Source organism: Pollicipes pollicipes, unplaced genomic scaffold (assembly GCF_011947565.3).
Source record: "Pollicipes pollicipes isolate AB1234 unplaced genomic scaffold, Ppol_2.1 Scaffold_4740;HRSCAF=5597_pilon_pilon_pilon, whole genome shotgun sequence".
NCBI classification, from domain to species: Eukaryota; Metazoa; Arthropoda; class Thecostraca; order Pollicipedomorpha; family Pollicipedidae; genus Pollicipes; species Pollicipes pollicipes.
Window position 1 is genome coordinate 37,541,775 of NW_023596545.1, and position 14,106 is coordinate 37,555,880.

Sequence of the window (14,106 nt, forward strand, 5' to 3'; positions counted from 1 at the left end):
TGCACGCGATTTGCGTACGTCTGATGCTTTGCACTGGCGCCATCCTTGATGTTTAAGCGGTCCGTGAAAGCTTAGAGCTGCAGAGCTTAAGCTTAGAGCTGCTGCTTGCGGTCTTCACACAGCGCTGTCAAAAGACCGCAGATCTGCTGGTCATTCATCCAGGCTGGGGTTCAGCCACGCAACCAATAGCAGTGCAGCCAACAATGTGCGGCAGTACGAACCTAAACTTTTTGCAAGCAACCCACAGGACATGACGTTATTTGAGGAACGTGCTTAAATAAATTCTCCGGCGCGGCATCGTTGTCCTCCGACATGATTGTCTGCCGGCCGGCGCACCAGCCGCACGGAGGATGGAGCAGGGAAGTAGAACACGGCAGGGAATTGGAACAAATGACCTGCACGCGACAGGCTCGCGACGCCCCGCCTGCGTGTCGTGCTCCTTCCGTTGCGGCTGGGAGGCGTCCGGCCGTGCGGCGGCGGGGGGGGGGGGGAGGCGGGGTGGCCGGCCGGTGGGTGGTCCCTCGCATCGATTCCCTCCGTCCCCTCTGGCCTGCGCCCCGCTCCTGACAACGGAGAATTTATCCCCGAAATAAAACGCGCCCAAACAAAGCCTGGTCAGGCCGGCTGACGAATGGAACTGCGGCCGGCCGGGGCGCAGGGCGTCCGGGCGCCGTCGCCGCGCCGCCTCGCGCCCCACGCTCCCCTGACGGACACCCGTCAGCGGCGGCCGGTACGGCGGGCCGTTGCTGTGGTCAGCCATGCCTATCAGCGGGCAGTAATTGTGTGGGTGGCCGGGCGCGTACCGGCCATATGGGACGGCGCGACCTGCTCCTCCTCGTCCTCCGCCCTGATACGGCCGGTTCCTCCCCGTCCTCCGTCCTTACGGCCGGCTCCTCCTCCATCCTCCGCCCTGACGACCGGCTCCTCTCCCGTCCTCCCTGTCCTCCGCCCTGACAACCGGCTCCTCCCCCGTCCTCGGCCTGGATGGCCAGCTCTTCTCCGTCCCCGGGTCTGACGACTATCTCCTCCCACGTCCTCGGCCCTGACGGCCGGCACCTCCCCGTAGCGGCGTGTGCCTGAGCGGCCTCGGCCGGGCTGCCGATGCGGCAGTCGTGCTTGCAGTCGGCTCCGCAGTGGCATGGTAACTGGGGGTAGGCTGTATTCATGGCGTGGAAGTTTCGCGTTCGTTCTGCGCGTTGGCCGCAGTTGGACATGGGGGGGGGGGGGGGGGCGACGGATCGTTCCGTCGCTGGGAGACTGTGCGGTCTCGCCCGGCACCGACGCCGCCGAGCCGCTCCGCTGGGAGCGGCGACCGCCGGCAATCCCGCGGACTCCGTGCTGTCAGCTGCTGCTGAACACCCTGCGCGACGTTGGCGCCGTCCGATGTCTGGTCTACACACCTGCGTTCCATTATGTCTCTTACTATGAAAAAAAACAAACACGCGTTATCACAAACGGCGAACAACACCGATGACCGACCTGTGCAAGGCCTTTGCTGTCTCCCCCCCCCAAAAAAACCCCAAAAACATGATGTAGAACCAAGCTTCGTGCGACTCCGCCCAACTCTGCAGAAGTTAAGCGTTCGGGTGATTAATAAGAGAAGAGTGGCACGCCTGGCTTTCTCACCCTGTCGTCGTCACTCAAGCCATTTGCAACGGAAAGCACGTTAGCGTCCATTCTAATTTATGCTACTGCTGGACAGTGGCCAACTTCACTAAGCGCACGCTGTGGTCAGCCAGTCGCATTAATCTTGAGCTGAGGTGTTCCTGTGACGGTCTGTACCGTTATCAGGCAGCAGTGGGCAAACAGGGCTGTGCGTCCTCTACCCACCGGTGGCGACTGCCAACGCAGTGGATGACTGGACTGTTTCTGATACGACGGCGGTTCTCTGGAGCTTTATTGAACCGGCGCGTCGCAGCTAATCGGATGAAGACTGCGCTGCTGTGATGAGGTGCCACGAAAAAGAGGTCACTGGATGTGCCCCAGAACGTTCCATCCAGCGGGAGGACCGTTCAGTGGATTACGGCTCCCTCCATCCGATTGTTTCGCGCCTGACCGCAGCGGATTTGCCGCCTCATGGCGGACCGATGAGCGGGGGGCGTGGCGGCTGTTTGTCCGCGCTTGCCTGTCAGTCCTGAGTGGAGTTTCCGGGCCGAGGGCTGCGGTCGGGCCCGCTGGCCGCCGCCGGACCGCGGCGGCTCGGCGACGCGCCCGTGTCCGCCTGCCCCAACCCGCCTGCCGCTTGCGGCCGCCCGTGCCGTCCCCGCCTGCCGCCCGTGCCGCCCCGCCCGCCGCCTGTGACGCCGCCCCGCCTGCTCGCGTCCCGCTGGTTCCGGCCATTGTGACGCCCCGCGCTAGTTCTGCCTGGCTAGGCCGGCGCCGACAGCGCGTCACGAGTGTCGCCGGCGGTACAGGCCCGTAACATGCCGCTCTGATGAGTATCGTAACCGCACCCGGACTGGCCGGTACCTGCCCGCGCAGGCCCGTACCCCACCTCGCCGATCTGCGCGGACTGCGGCAGCTCTTGCTGCGGCTGCGAGCGCCGTGCCCTGGAGCTGGAGATCGACTACTGCTGCTGCTTGTTGTGGGCGTTCAACGAATGGGGTCTGTGTGATTGCAGTTATTTCCTGTGTCGGCATGATTTCCGACCACCGTATCGATTAATTGAATGCTGCGCCTGCCCGCTGTAATGCTTCGCGCGAGCCGATGACCCTCGTGTAGCTGACGACCATGTACGCAGACATGAGGCCGCTCTCTTCACGCTCCTTGTTTATCATTGGCGACGTCTTCGGAGAACGTGATCACTCAAAAGGCGAAGTTAAGATGATGTGTTCAAAAAACGAGACCGTTTATATCACCAAACATGTTGCGTTTTGAAGACTTAATGGTGCAGTGTCGGCGGCCTTGATAAACTCCTTGTCTTTAGACTAAGGTTTTTAATATCCTTTGTAGATTTACAGATCTGTCCACAGGTCAGTAAACCTAGGAAACATGTGAACATGGAACCAATCGAATAAAGTGTGTATACAGATAATCTAGTAGCAGATGGTCGATGATATGAAAGGGCCAACGGGGGTGTGCGCACATAATGGCCCGGGGGCCCGTGCCCTCCCCTGTTGTCAAATTTATCACGTGCATTAATATGTTCGCGAATAAATGCTAACCCTCGTTCTGATAAGGGCGGGGAAGGCGGTGCGAACACCCCCCTCTAAGGTTTTCTGAGGATATCTCCCCGGTCATGCGATCGCGCCCAAATTCATGTCAGCGTATGGGGTATCCATCGCGCGTGTTTTGGCACCACAAATGTGCCCATAGCGTTTCTGGTTTTGCAGCGGCGGCGGTTTTTGAGGAGCACTGACGGCGATCCACGGCCCGCGCGGGCGGCGGGTGGCAACCGACGATGCCGCGGACGCGCCCGGCAGGCCGACATTACGTCATTAACTAGGCCATGCGTCATAAAGATATGATCATAACACGTACAACGATACACGGTTGTTCTCAGAGTGGAGCGTTAAACAAGAAACACACCTGTCTAGGTACCATGTCGCTACGGGGAATTGTCTCGTACATGTAAGCACGTAAAGCTGAAAATTTTGATTGTCGGGAAAACGTGACCTTTGACCTGGTGTAATGCGGCCAATTATTAAGCTAGAAACATCAGACTTGTTGCCAATCGCGAGCTCTCCTTGAGAACAATCCGCTATTGTTTTCCATTAAACTCCATCCTCTTAGTTTGGAAACGGCAAAGGGGGGGGGGGGGGGATCCTGCCCCTCATTGCGAAATCCCGCGTGCGTCCCTGAGGACTGATGTAAGCGTGTAGTATTGACACTTAGAATGGGCGCAATGGCGCCGAATACAACCGATTTTCTAGAAATATGTCTCGCAATATCTTATATGGATGGCAGCTCACGCAGCACAAAACCATGTTAAGTCTCATTTCCTACCTTCTATATGCGGAACAGTAAAGTGACGTGTTTTTGTTAACTGGGGAAATGCTTCTACGTGGCAGTCTGCAAGTTACGGGAGTAAATTCCGCACATGCCCTTTCCTTATCTGTGGAGAGATGATGGTAACTGCCCGGAGTATTTTGTAGATCCCAAATATTTTTCCGCCCCATTCACATTTTACATGTTTCACTCATGCACCTTGCTGGCTTGAGAGCGGTCGCAACTTCTGCGAACGCGCCGTGAACGCCGTGTGACGGCGAGGCGAACTGGACTGGGGCCAATTATGCCCTGCAGGACGCCTGGCCGATGCAGTGGCGGCCGAGCCCGGCTATGGTGATCCGGCTCTGCAGCCGGTCCGCAGAAGGTCATGACCCCCCGCGAGGTCCAGCCCCCGACGGCACGTGCCTGAAATGTGCGCAGCACCGGACTGCTCCGTCGTGGAGGGCGGTGGAGAGAGGGCGGAAAGAGAGAGACAAAGAGCGAACGATAAAAACATCCAAGCGAAAGGCCCAACAGAAATGGGTCAGCGATTGAGGGCGGCGCTGAAAGGCTGCTCATCTGGTTCGACTCTGCAGTTCCCTGCACGTCTCTAAAGGCAGCGGGACCGCGGCGCGGGAATCGACCCGCCGCCCGCGTGCGAGCGCTGCAGAGGCTCCGAGCCCGCCGCGCCGACTGGCGTCGGAGACACCGCCGCCCGGGACGTCCGCCGCACGCGCCGTGCCCACCTCCAGTTTCCGTCCACCGCGCCGTGCCCACCTCCAGTCCAGTTCACCGCAGGCGCCGTGTCCGCCGCCGGCGATGGTCATGTCGGTCCCACTGGGTGCTGCGGCCCCAGCCGGGGCGTCTCAGCACTGCTCAGGCGTCACACGGCCGCCATCTGAGTTGTGCCCACGTCTTCCCGCGAGGACCCGCGGGAAGGCGCGGCTCCGGCTCTGACGGGACGGAGGACCTGCGTCTGCCAGCACGGTCCCACCCGGCGCTGCGCCTTGACCGCACCTTGGCGCCCCGCCGAATGTTGTGAGGCTGAGTCTGGCTGCCAGCCCAGAGTTTTGCGGTTCGCGACGTTCGGCTGGAAACTTTGCCACGGTTGATGGTGTTTGGGGATCTTCGACGCGCCTTAAACACGCGCGTAGCGCCAGATGGGTCACTGCCCAGCGTCACGAGGCGACCGGGGGGGGGGGGGGGGGGGGGCGCCATCGGAACAGCACGCGCATGCTCGCACCTGCGGATCTAGGTCAGGAACAATGCTGTCACCATGAGACAGTGTCCCCAGTCGACCTAGGACGTAGGACCTAGATCCGCCCGGAACAGCTGTCCTCAACACTGGATCGCGTCCTTCTGCCCCCAACACCGTGGCAAGTCTAAACTAGCTCCCCCAGCCTAGACCAGCTCCTCTTCCCCAGCCTAGAACAGTCCCTCTTCCCCAGCCTAGGAACATTACCCCGGGCCTAAACCAACTCCTCTTCCCCGGCCTAGACAAGCTCCCCCAGCCTAGACCAGCTCCCCAGCCCAGAACAGCCTAGGCCATCAGCTCCCTTCCTCAGCCTGGGCTAGCCCCCGGCCTAGAACAGCCTAGACCAGCTCCCCAGCCTAGAACAGCCTGGACCAACTCCCCAGCCCAGATCAGCTCCCCTTCCTCAGCCTGGACTAGCCCCCGGCCTAGACCAGCTCCCCTTCCTCAGCCTGAAGCAGCCCCGGGCCAGACCAGCTCCCCAGCCCGGCCAGTCCCTCGGTCCCTGCAATCCTCGTCAGCGGACCGAGCCTCCCGAGGCCCCCCTGACTCAGCTTTACGCCGCCGACTGAAAAGGTCAACAGCGGCTGAAGGGCTCCCACCTCAGCCAGAAGAGCACTCGGCACTCAAAGCCGCGCCACTCGGCCGGCCGGCCGGTGTGTGGCCGCGCGCCGCGCCCCCTGTCCCGGCGCCGTACTGAGTCGCACACACGCGCACTACGCTCAGCGAAGCCCGACGCCGCCTCTCGGACAGGCGTCGCCTATGGGGTCCTTACAGCTCGCTGTAAGCACGCTGCGATCGGGGCGGTTTTAATCAGTGGTGGTGGTGGGATGGCGGGCGGGGCCGGTTCCGCGTTCGTCCCTGTACTTGTTACGACCGGCGGTCCCTGAGGACCCGCCGTCCGCCACCGCTGTAACGGCACCCCCGGAGTGCCGGCGGTAACGTGCCGCGCGCCGGGCCGCTGTCACATGACAGTCGCCGGCTCCTCCGACCGACTGTCACGTGACAGACGCCGGCACATCCGGCCGTCTGTCACATGATAGTCGCTGGCTCCTCCGGCCGTCTGTCACGTGACAGTCGCTGGTGACTCCGGACGTCTGTCACGTGACAGTCGCTGGCTCCTCCGGGTGTCTGTCGCGTGACAACCTCTGGTGGTCCCGGGCGCGGCCAGCGGGTCGTATGGCCGCTGGCTCCTCTCGGGTCCTCGTACAGCACAGGCCCGCAGAAGCGTGCTCGTTACCGCGCGGGCCGGCGGCGCCCCCGGGCTCCGCGGGGGGGATTATGGTTGTGTCGGCTGCGAGGGACCATCGGTAGGGCTCAGGCGGCTTCGGCGTGGTCGGCTGGCGCTGGAGAGAGCTGCGCGTCCGCCGTAGAGCGGGCCCCATGACTGGCCTGAAGAGGTGGACGCATCTGCATTGGAGAGGACTGCCTGCTTGGTTGTCAGGGCTGCGCGCCTCGGTCGGAGAAAGCCGTGAAGTATGTATCTTGTTTGGAAAGGGGCGGGCTGCGTGGGTTGTATAACAGTGCGTGATAAGAGTATATGCATGGGAATAAGGTGACCGTGGATGGAACGGTATGGGATGTGTATCTGAACCCAACTGCATACCAGTCAAGACAATGCTGTTAGTATGTCGCTCAGTCAGAACTCAAAAACTCTTCGGGACATAGCCGTATCAATATTGACCTGTACTTGCCCGTAGCATCAGCGCCGGTGACGGCCTTATGTGACGGACAGCGCCGGCCCCGGCGCGCTGACAATCACAGCCCCTCGGTACCGACAACGCATGCCAAGGCCGTTTCTGTTAGCGGGCCATACGCACGTGCGGATGGCCTGGTGCCGGTTACACCCTGGGCGCCAGTTACCGCACTGAGCTGACAAGTGTAAAATTGCTCTGTGCTCTGGCCAGCCGGCTGACGGCTCAATCTGGGAGATCTTCGCAAGCAGCGTCATCCTTCTGTGTTGCAAGGAATCACACCAGTGTGCACCGCTGAAGTCTGGGGTCGGAGGTGAACGGGCTCGTGGGCGTCAAACTCTGCATCGAGCGGCTCAGGGATGTCGCTGCCGTGGGAAGCTGCAGCTGACCTTGGCTGTCATTAGGGGTGGCGATGTTTATGGGTCCAGCTGTTGTTTGATTATTTATCAGTCGCAGGCACTGACAAATAAGCCAACGATAAGTGTTTCAAGGAGTCGCCGGTGACAGTTAAGTAAGTTCACGAGCTCGGCCGGCACTGGATTCCCGTGGTGCGCGACCTTATTCAGGGGCTCTGCCCTTGCCAGGTCCCCATTGTCCATGCCATTATCTACGGAACCGTATTTACGGATATGCTTTTCTTCGCACACCTGATGTCATGTTTGTTAAACACGACAGATTGCTGTTGTTTTCCTACGGTGAGGCTTGTGTCCAGGTCCACGTGTGTCTCACAAAATTACCCAACTCTTAATTAGTTCAATATCGAACGGTATTCTTGGTCTTCTGGGCGCATTTTTTACATTGTGCCTGTGTTCATTTATGAAGTTTCTCTCTACATACCTCGTCGCCGAGCACGAAAGCCCAGAATGTCACGTTGATTTCCGCTCTAGATCCCCCAGCTGTTCGTTATTGCATTCGTTAATTAATTCATTGCGCCGGATGCCGCCCGAGTGACACAGACCTTGCTGCTGACGTGCGGGAGTGCGACAGTGATACGCCGGCCGTAGCAGTGATGCACCGGCAGCGACAGTGATACACTGGCCGTAACAGTGATACACCGGCCGTAACAGTGGTACACCGGCCATAACCGTGATGCACCGGCCGTGACAGTGATACACCGGCCGTAACCGTGATACACCGGCCGTAACAGTGGTACACCGGCCGTAACAGTGGTACGCTGGCCATAACCGTGATATACCGGCCGTGGCAGTGGTACGCCGGCCGTAACAGTGATACCCCGGCCGTAACAGTGGTACACCGGCCATAACCGAGATACACCGGCCGTAACAGTGATACGCCGGTCGTAACAGTGGTACACCGGTCGCAACAGTGATACATCGACCGTAACAGGGATACACCTGCCGTGACAGTGATACACCGGTCGCAACAGTAATACATCGGCCGTGATACGGCGGACGTAGCCGCGACACTCGAGCCGGCCGGGCGGACACGCAAGGCCGCGCGCGATATATGAGTCGGCGACAGAGCCGCCGCCGCAGCCGGAGGTCTCTCTAGCCGTGACGCAGCGCCTGCTTCCCCGCCCCTCGCCCACGGCCCGGTGAGCGAACGTCAAACTCTCGGCAGACACAGCCACGCCCGCTCAGGACATTAGGCCACGCTTGCGCTCGCGACACGAGGCCGCACACGCTCAGGACGTCAGGCTGCGCCCGCTTAGGACACAAGGCCACGCATGCCCAGGACACTAGACTACTTCCACTGAGGACACTACGCCTCGCCCGCTGAGGACACTAGGCCACGCCTGCGCAGAACATCAGGCCACACCCGCGCAGGACACAAGGCCACGCCCGCTCAGAACACTAGGCCACTCACGCCCCGGGCACTAGGCCACGCCCGCTCTGGACACGATGCCGCGCCCGCTCAGGACACTAAGCCACGCCTGCGCGGGACACTGGGCCACGCACGCTCAAGGCTTGGTGTGCTCGTGACGTTTGTATGTTAGGCTGTTTGCGTCCTGCTGTCGCCCGGCGTTGTCTCATAGTAATTCCGGACGGGGACAGCAGAACACATACGGAGTGTCACGTGATGCTGCCGACATTCGGCTACGCTCAGGGAGTGCACTTGTGTTGTGTTCAATGCACTATCTCGTTACATTCTACATGTCAACATCGTCCTCCACGATTGCTCGTGGGAACGGTTGTTTTTGGCGACCTGGCGCGAAGCCTTTATAATGATGTTTTACCGTTCGGCCGCTAGGTGGTGGCTGGCTCTCGAGCGATGCACGACAGTTTGAATGGTCGGAGTAGGTCAGCCGGTAAAAGGTGTCAGTTATCAAGGTCTTTTAGTCAGCGTGCATGCTATATTTGACATCCCTCAATTCGAAGAAGTGACCTGCAATGTGCAAACTTGATGGGACCAGCCAAAACTTCGTTTTAATTTTAGACGAGAAACTAAACAGCAAGCATGCGAGCAGTCCGTCAATCACAGGGCTCTATCCGTGCCGTGTTCCTCCTTCGCCTCTTATTCTGAATCTTTGCACCATACCGCCCTACCGGAAGCATGCTGCTGCTGTGAGCCGTGAGCCGACCTCACGGCTGCCCTGGTAGAAGTCCCGCCGGAGCACCCGCGTATATCCCGAATATGGGGGGGGAGGGGGGGGCGGGATTCGAACGGGGGGGGGGGGGGGGGCTGTCAGCGGAGATCTTCCGATGGCGGAAATATTACGCCATCAATTACCTTTCCCTTCATCGCCTGGCTCTGAACTGGTTACGGCGGAAAGAGGAAGCGGAAAGAGCTCCAACCAAACCAGACTGAAAGCAGGGCTCTTCCTGATTGTCATTGCTTATCATGTCGTGGTCGCACTGTGACCACACCACCATGGTGGCGCACCGGCGGCGTCTGCCGTTCACATGCGGCGGCCGCCGGCGCCTGCTCGAGGCGTGTACCCCCCCCCCCCCTGGTGCCGCGGGGATGGGGGTCCGGTCAGCGCTCACCGCAGGATCGGTGGTCGGCCGGTGACGTGCGCCGCTCTTGCCGCAGAGATCGGTAGTCGGCCGGTGACGTGCGCCGCTCTTGCCGCAGAGATCGATGGTCAGTCCTTGACGTGCGCCACCCTTGCCGCAGGTGCTCGGGCCGGCGGCGCTGCTCGTTCCTGCTGCGGGAGCACCAGCCGAACGCCTGGCGACCCGGCGTGCTGTACGTGCGCTTCCGCTGCGTGCGCCGTGAGTACCTGACGCCGGACGGCGCCCGCCGCCGACCCGCCGGGAGCGTGACCTGTGGGACGCCGTCGCGCTGGGGCAGGGCGGGGCTGGGTCGGGACGCGGTGTAAGGTAAGGTTAGGTCAGTGCGCGGGCAGAACAAGCTTTGGAACTGGGCTGTGGCATGCTGGATGGTCGGACTGAAGCACTAAAGCTAAGGTGTGATGGGAGCGTTAGGCTGACCTGACGCGCTGAAACTACGTGGTGATGTGGTAGTCGGTCGTACTTTCCCCTTCCTTTCGGGTGACTTTCGCCCACTTGTTTGGGAGTTTAGGAGTATGGGACACATTAAGTTATGGTGCTATGGTACCTGCTTTGGCACCCCGTAGCTATTGCATACTTACACTTTTTGGACTTTCGTTATTGATGTTCCCATCTCTTTAGTATAGCTTTATTGTGATTTTTTTTTTTTTAGCGTTCTGGGCAGTTTTCCTCCTTGTTGCGCGAAATTTCTGCCGTGTTTGATAACGTTTCTTCCAAGTCTCACCTTTGGTCTGTTGGCCAGACGAACCTATCTTATTTGATTCTACCGGGACACCAGCCAAACGTTTTCCCAGTCCCACCACGGCTGTTCTCGGGCGGCTCTCCCCTGTCCCCGCGTCCCTCCGTTCCCGCAAGCCGACCCACTGCCGTTCCTCACACTCCACATCGGTATCCCCACCGTGTCCCGTATTACGTGCGGCCATCACATGCCATGTGGCGTGCCCCCACCGGCGACGGTGCCGACACTATCGATCAAACCCGACGGCGCGCCGACGGCACCGGGCCGCACCCGAACCCGGCCGCCGCCAGACCCGCCGACGCCGCCGCCCGCTCTGCGGTCTGTCTGAGGGTCCGGAACGCCGCGAGGGCCGGCTGGCGGCGCACCTGTGGCCATTGTGCGGCTTTGTGTGGCTGTTAGTAGGTGGGTGACGACAGCGGTGTGGCGGCTCTCGGGCACAGGCCCCGTGCGGCTTGGAGCGGCTCCTGCGGCTGGCTTCCTGGGTTGTTTCACCGGAGCACGTCGCTAGAGGAGCTTAGATCTGCGCCCCGCAAGCGCTCACCCAGCTAGCCACTCAGACAGGCTGTGTGTCGTTGATGTGGTCAATCAGTAAAGCCGGTCTGGCCAGTGCAGTGATCGGGTGAGTCGCTTGGCGCCTGCCCGGCCCGACCACTGACAGCCGTCTCCGGGAAGGTGAAGAGGTGACCCGGTACTGCTCCGAGGTACTGACGTCACAGCACGGCTACCTCAGCAACCCGGGCTACCCGCACTACTACCCGGGCGACCTCAACTGCTCGTGGCACATCCGGGTGGACGAGGGACAGCGGCTGCGGATCAGGGTACACGACCTGAGCGTCAGAGGTGAGCTGGGGTCCCATTGTGACGTCAGAGGTTGGCTGTCGGCTCCCATCGGAACGTCATAGATGAGTTGGGGCCCCACTGTGACGTCAGAGGGCGGCCTGCGTTCCATTGGGACGTCATGGGTGAACTGGAGTCCCATTGTGACGTCAGTGGTGAGCTGAGGCCCCACTGTGACGTCAGAGGTCAGCTGGTGTCCCATTGGAAAGTCATGGGTGAGCTGGGGTCCCTCTGTGACGTCAAGGGGAGTTGAGATTCCTACAAACGGGGTATCAAGGCAAAATCATAGGCGAACTGGAATCTGTGACTGGTTGAGCCCGCGCCTGTGTTTGTGGTATAATTTAGTAGGGCTCGTGTCCTTTAGTAAGTCGTTGGACGCCTGCTGCAAGGCTCCGACGGCGCCGCTGCGGCCGCGGCGGGCGCCGTTTCACGTCCAGTGCCCCCCGCCCTGGCGCCGCGCTTCCAGCCCTATCGACCGGGTGACACGTGACGGGCCGGCCGGGCGCGCCGCCGCCGTGCTGACGGGCGCCGGCGGCCGGCAGGGGTGCGCAGGGCAACCGCCGGCTTGCACCGACTTCCTGCGCGTGGCCGAGGGCCGCCGCCTGCTGTCGCTCGACTGCGGTGACCTGGAGCGGCCGCTGGTGCTGACCTCGCGCGGCCCCGAGGTCACCGTCACGCTGTGGGGCGAGGGTCAGCCGCTGTACCCGCACAGAGGCACGCTCGTCCAGTACACCGGTGAGACAAGGCGGGGCGGCGCCGCCCGCGGGACGCTCGCGGCCGCGCGGCGCCCGGCCGCGAGCGGGCACTGTGGTCTATTGGGGTCTGACTGCCCGGAGCTTCCGTTCGTCATGCTCGCCGCTCGGGTTCATCATGCTTACCAATCGGGTTCGTCATACAATTGTTTTGCTGTAGTGAAGTCTTTTTCATCGTCGATTGTCTGCCCTTGGGCCTTGTCTGTGCGCAATTTCTGTGTCCGTTGCCTATGACGCGTGCGGAACTACGCGGCAATCTCGAGCCCACGTCGCAATACCTGTCTCCAATCGTAATGACGGGCGTAGATGAGAGCCACCCTGTGTGCTTCCATCATTGCGACGTCCCAACATGGCTGAGAGAGTTGCCAAACCCCCGCTCTGACCGGGCCGCCCCCCCCCCCCCCCGCGTGCGCCGCTGACACCCGTCTGACCCGCCACCAGCCGTGGGCTGTCCGTCGCCGTCTCCGCCGCGGGACGGCTACAGTGTACACCGCAACGCCACCCACGCGCACTTCTCGTGCTGTGTCAACTTCGTGTTCGCCGACACGCTGAAGAGAGGACCGGCTGCTGCGCTGCGTGGACGGACACGGCTGGAACGACTCGCTGCCGCGCCAGTGCATTTGGTGAGCCACGTCCGCCGGCGTCCCACGCACGGCGGTTCCACACGCACGGCGTCCACGCGCTCGGCGTCCACGCGCCTACGGTGTCCACGCGCACGGCGGGAGGTGCGCCAGACGCCGGCGATCGATACTGCTGACTCCGTTGAGTTTGGGGATGCTGATCGCTCGTCGGACGGTGCATATCTGTCCATGTATATGTAGGCAAACAGAACAGAGTTATGCGCATGCATTTGCCGTGGACTCTGACCATTAGCAATGTGTGCCGCGACAGACTGACATTCTTGCACGCAGAGAAAATATTTAAGTTTTTGAAGTTTGTTCGTGTTGTCACCGATGTCTTTACATTGACAGCATTCTTCGTCTGGTAGGAGATGCTTCTGGCATTTCTTCATTTTTGTCGGATATCAGGATATTAACGAGCCTGTTCTTTTCATAGCAGACCTCCTCTCCTACCCCATTTTCCCCCGCATTGATGGTCCGCAGGCTGCAAGTTTATGTAAATCGACGGTGCCTCGGACGATGCCGATAGCTCTGCAGCGTCAGCTGACGATGCGGATAGCCCATGTCCGGACACCGGCTGTGCCGCTCGGGCAGCAGATGTCTAGGTATTGATGTCACTGTTGTGACGGCAGATGTCCGGATATTGATGGAGTTTGCGAACGCCACGGTGCGTCGCATTCTGGAGCAGAATCTGGTGACGCCGCGGCCGGAGGTTCGACCGGTACTGCAGCGCGGCGGCAGCATGTTCGTCGGTGAGATACTCGGCCAGCCGCCGGCGGGAGGGTCCCAGTCCCGGCCGGCCACCGGTGGAAGGGCCCCAGTCCCGGCCGGGCACCGGTGGAAGGGCCCCAGTCTCGGCCAGCCGCCGGCGGGAGGGCCCCAGTCCCGGCCGGTCACCGGTGGAAGGGGCCAGTCCCGGCCGGCCACCGGTGGGAGGGCCCCGGCCCGGCCGGCTCCAGCGGACGGTCCGCGCCTGTGGTCCAGTGACCGGTCACTGCGTGGTCAGGCCGGCCACCAGCCTGGCGGCGGCTGCCTCTCACTCACCCCTCCCCACCAGGCTCGCACCCGTAACCGGCCGCCAGAGTCCAGCCATCCCATGCAGTCACACGCCTGACTTCGATGCGAGACGCCACCCGTGTTCCGTGGAGGCACAGGCCGTCCGCCGCCCGCCGCGTAGCTCAGGGGCGTACCGGCTACCGCTTCACTAGTACTTACACGAGCGGTCCATACATGCTGGTATTGGTGGATAGAAATACGCTGTTCTATTCACATTCACTTCCTGCGAGGACGATCGTGTATCCTCTCTGCTT

General features: G+C 61.3%; 1 protein-coding gene across 1 annotated transcript in view; it reads left to right on the forward strand.

The window, feature by feature from the left end:
* Nucleotides 1-13,401, forward strand: part of LOC119098319 (CUB and sushi domain-containing protein 3) — a 38,415-nt gene extending 25,014 nt beyond the window's left edge. The window contains exons 3-8 of the mRNA XM_037221241.1: nucleotides 9,952-10,049; nucleotides 11,260-11,427; nucleotides 11,608-11,639; nucleotides 11,967-12,159; nucleotides 12,618-12,752; nucleotides 13,391-13,401. Of these exons, the coding sequence (XP_037077136.1) occupies nucleotides 9,952-10,049; nucleotides 11,260-11,427; nucleotides 11,608-11,639; nucleotides 11,967-12,159; nucleotides 12,618-12,752; nucleotides 13,391-13,401 (637 nt within the window). The remainder of the gene's footprint in view (nucleotides 1-9,951; nucleotides 10,050-11,259; nucleotides 11,428-11,607; nucleotides 11,640-11,966; nucleotides 12,160-12,617; nucleotides 12,753-13,390) is intronic.
* Nucleotides 13,402-14,106: the final 705 nt, after the last annotated feature.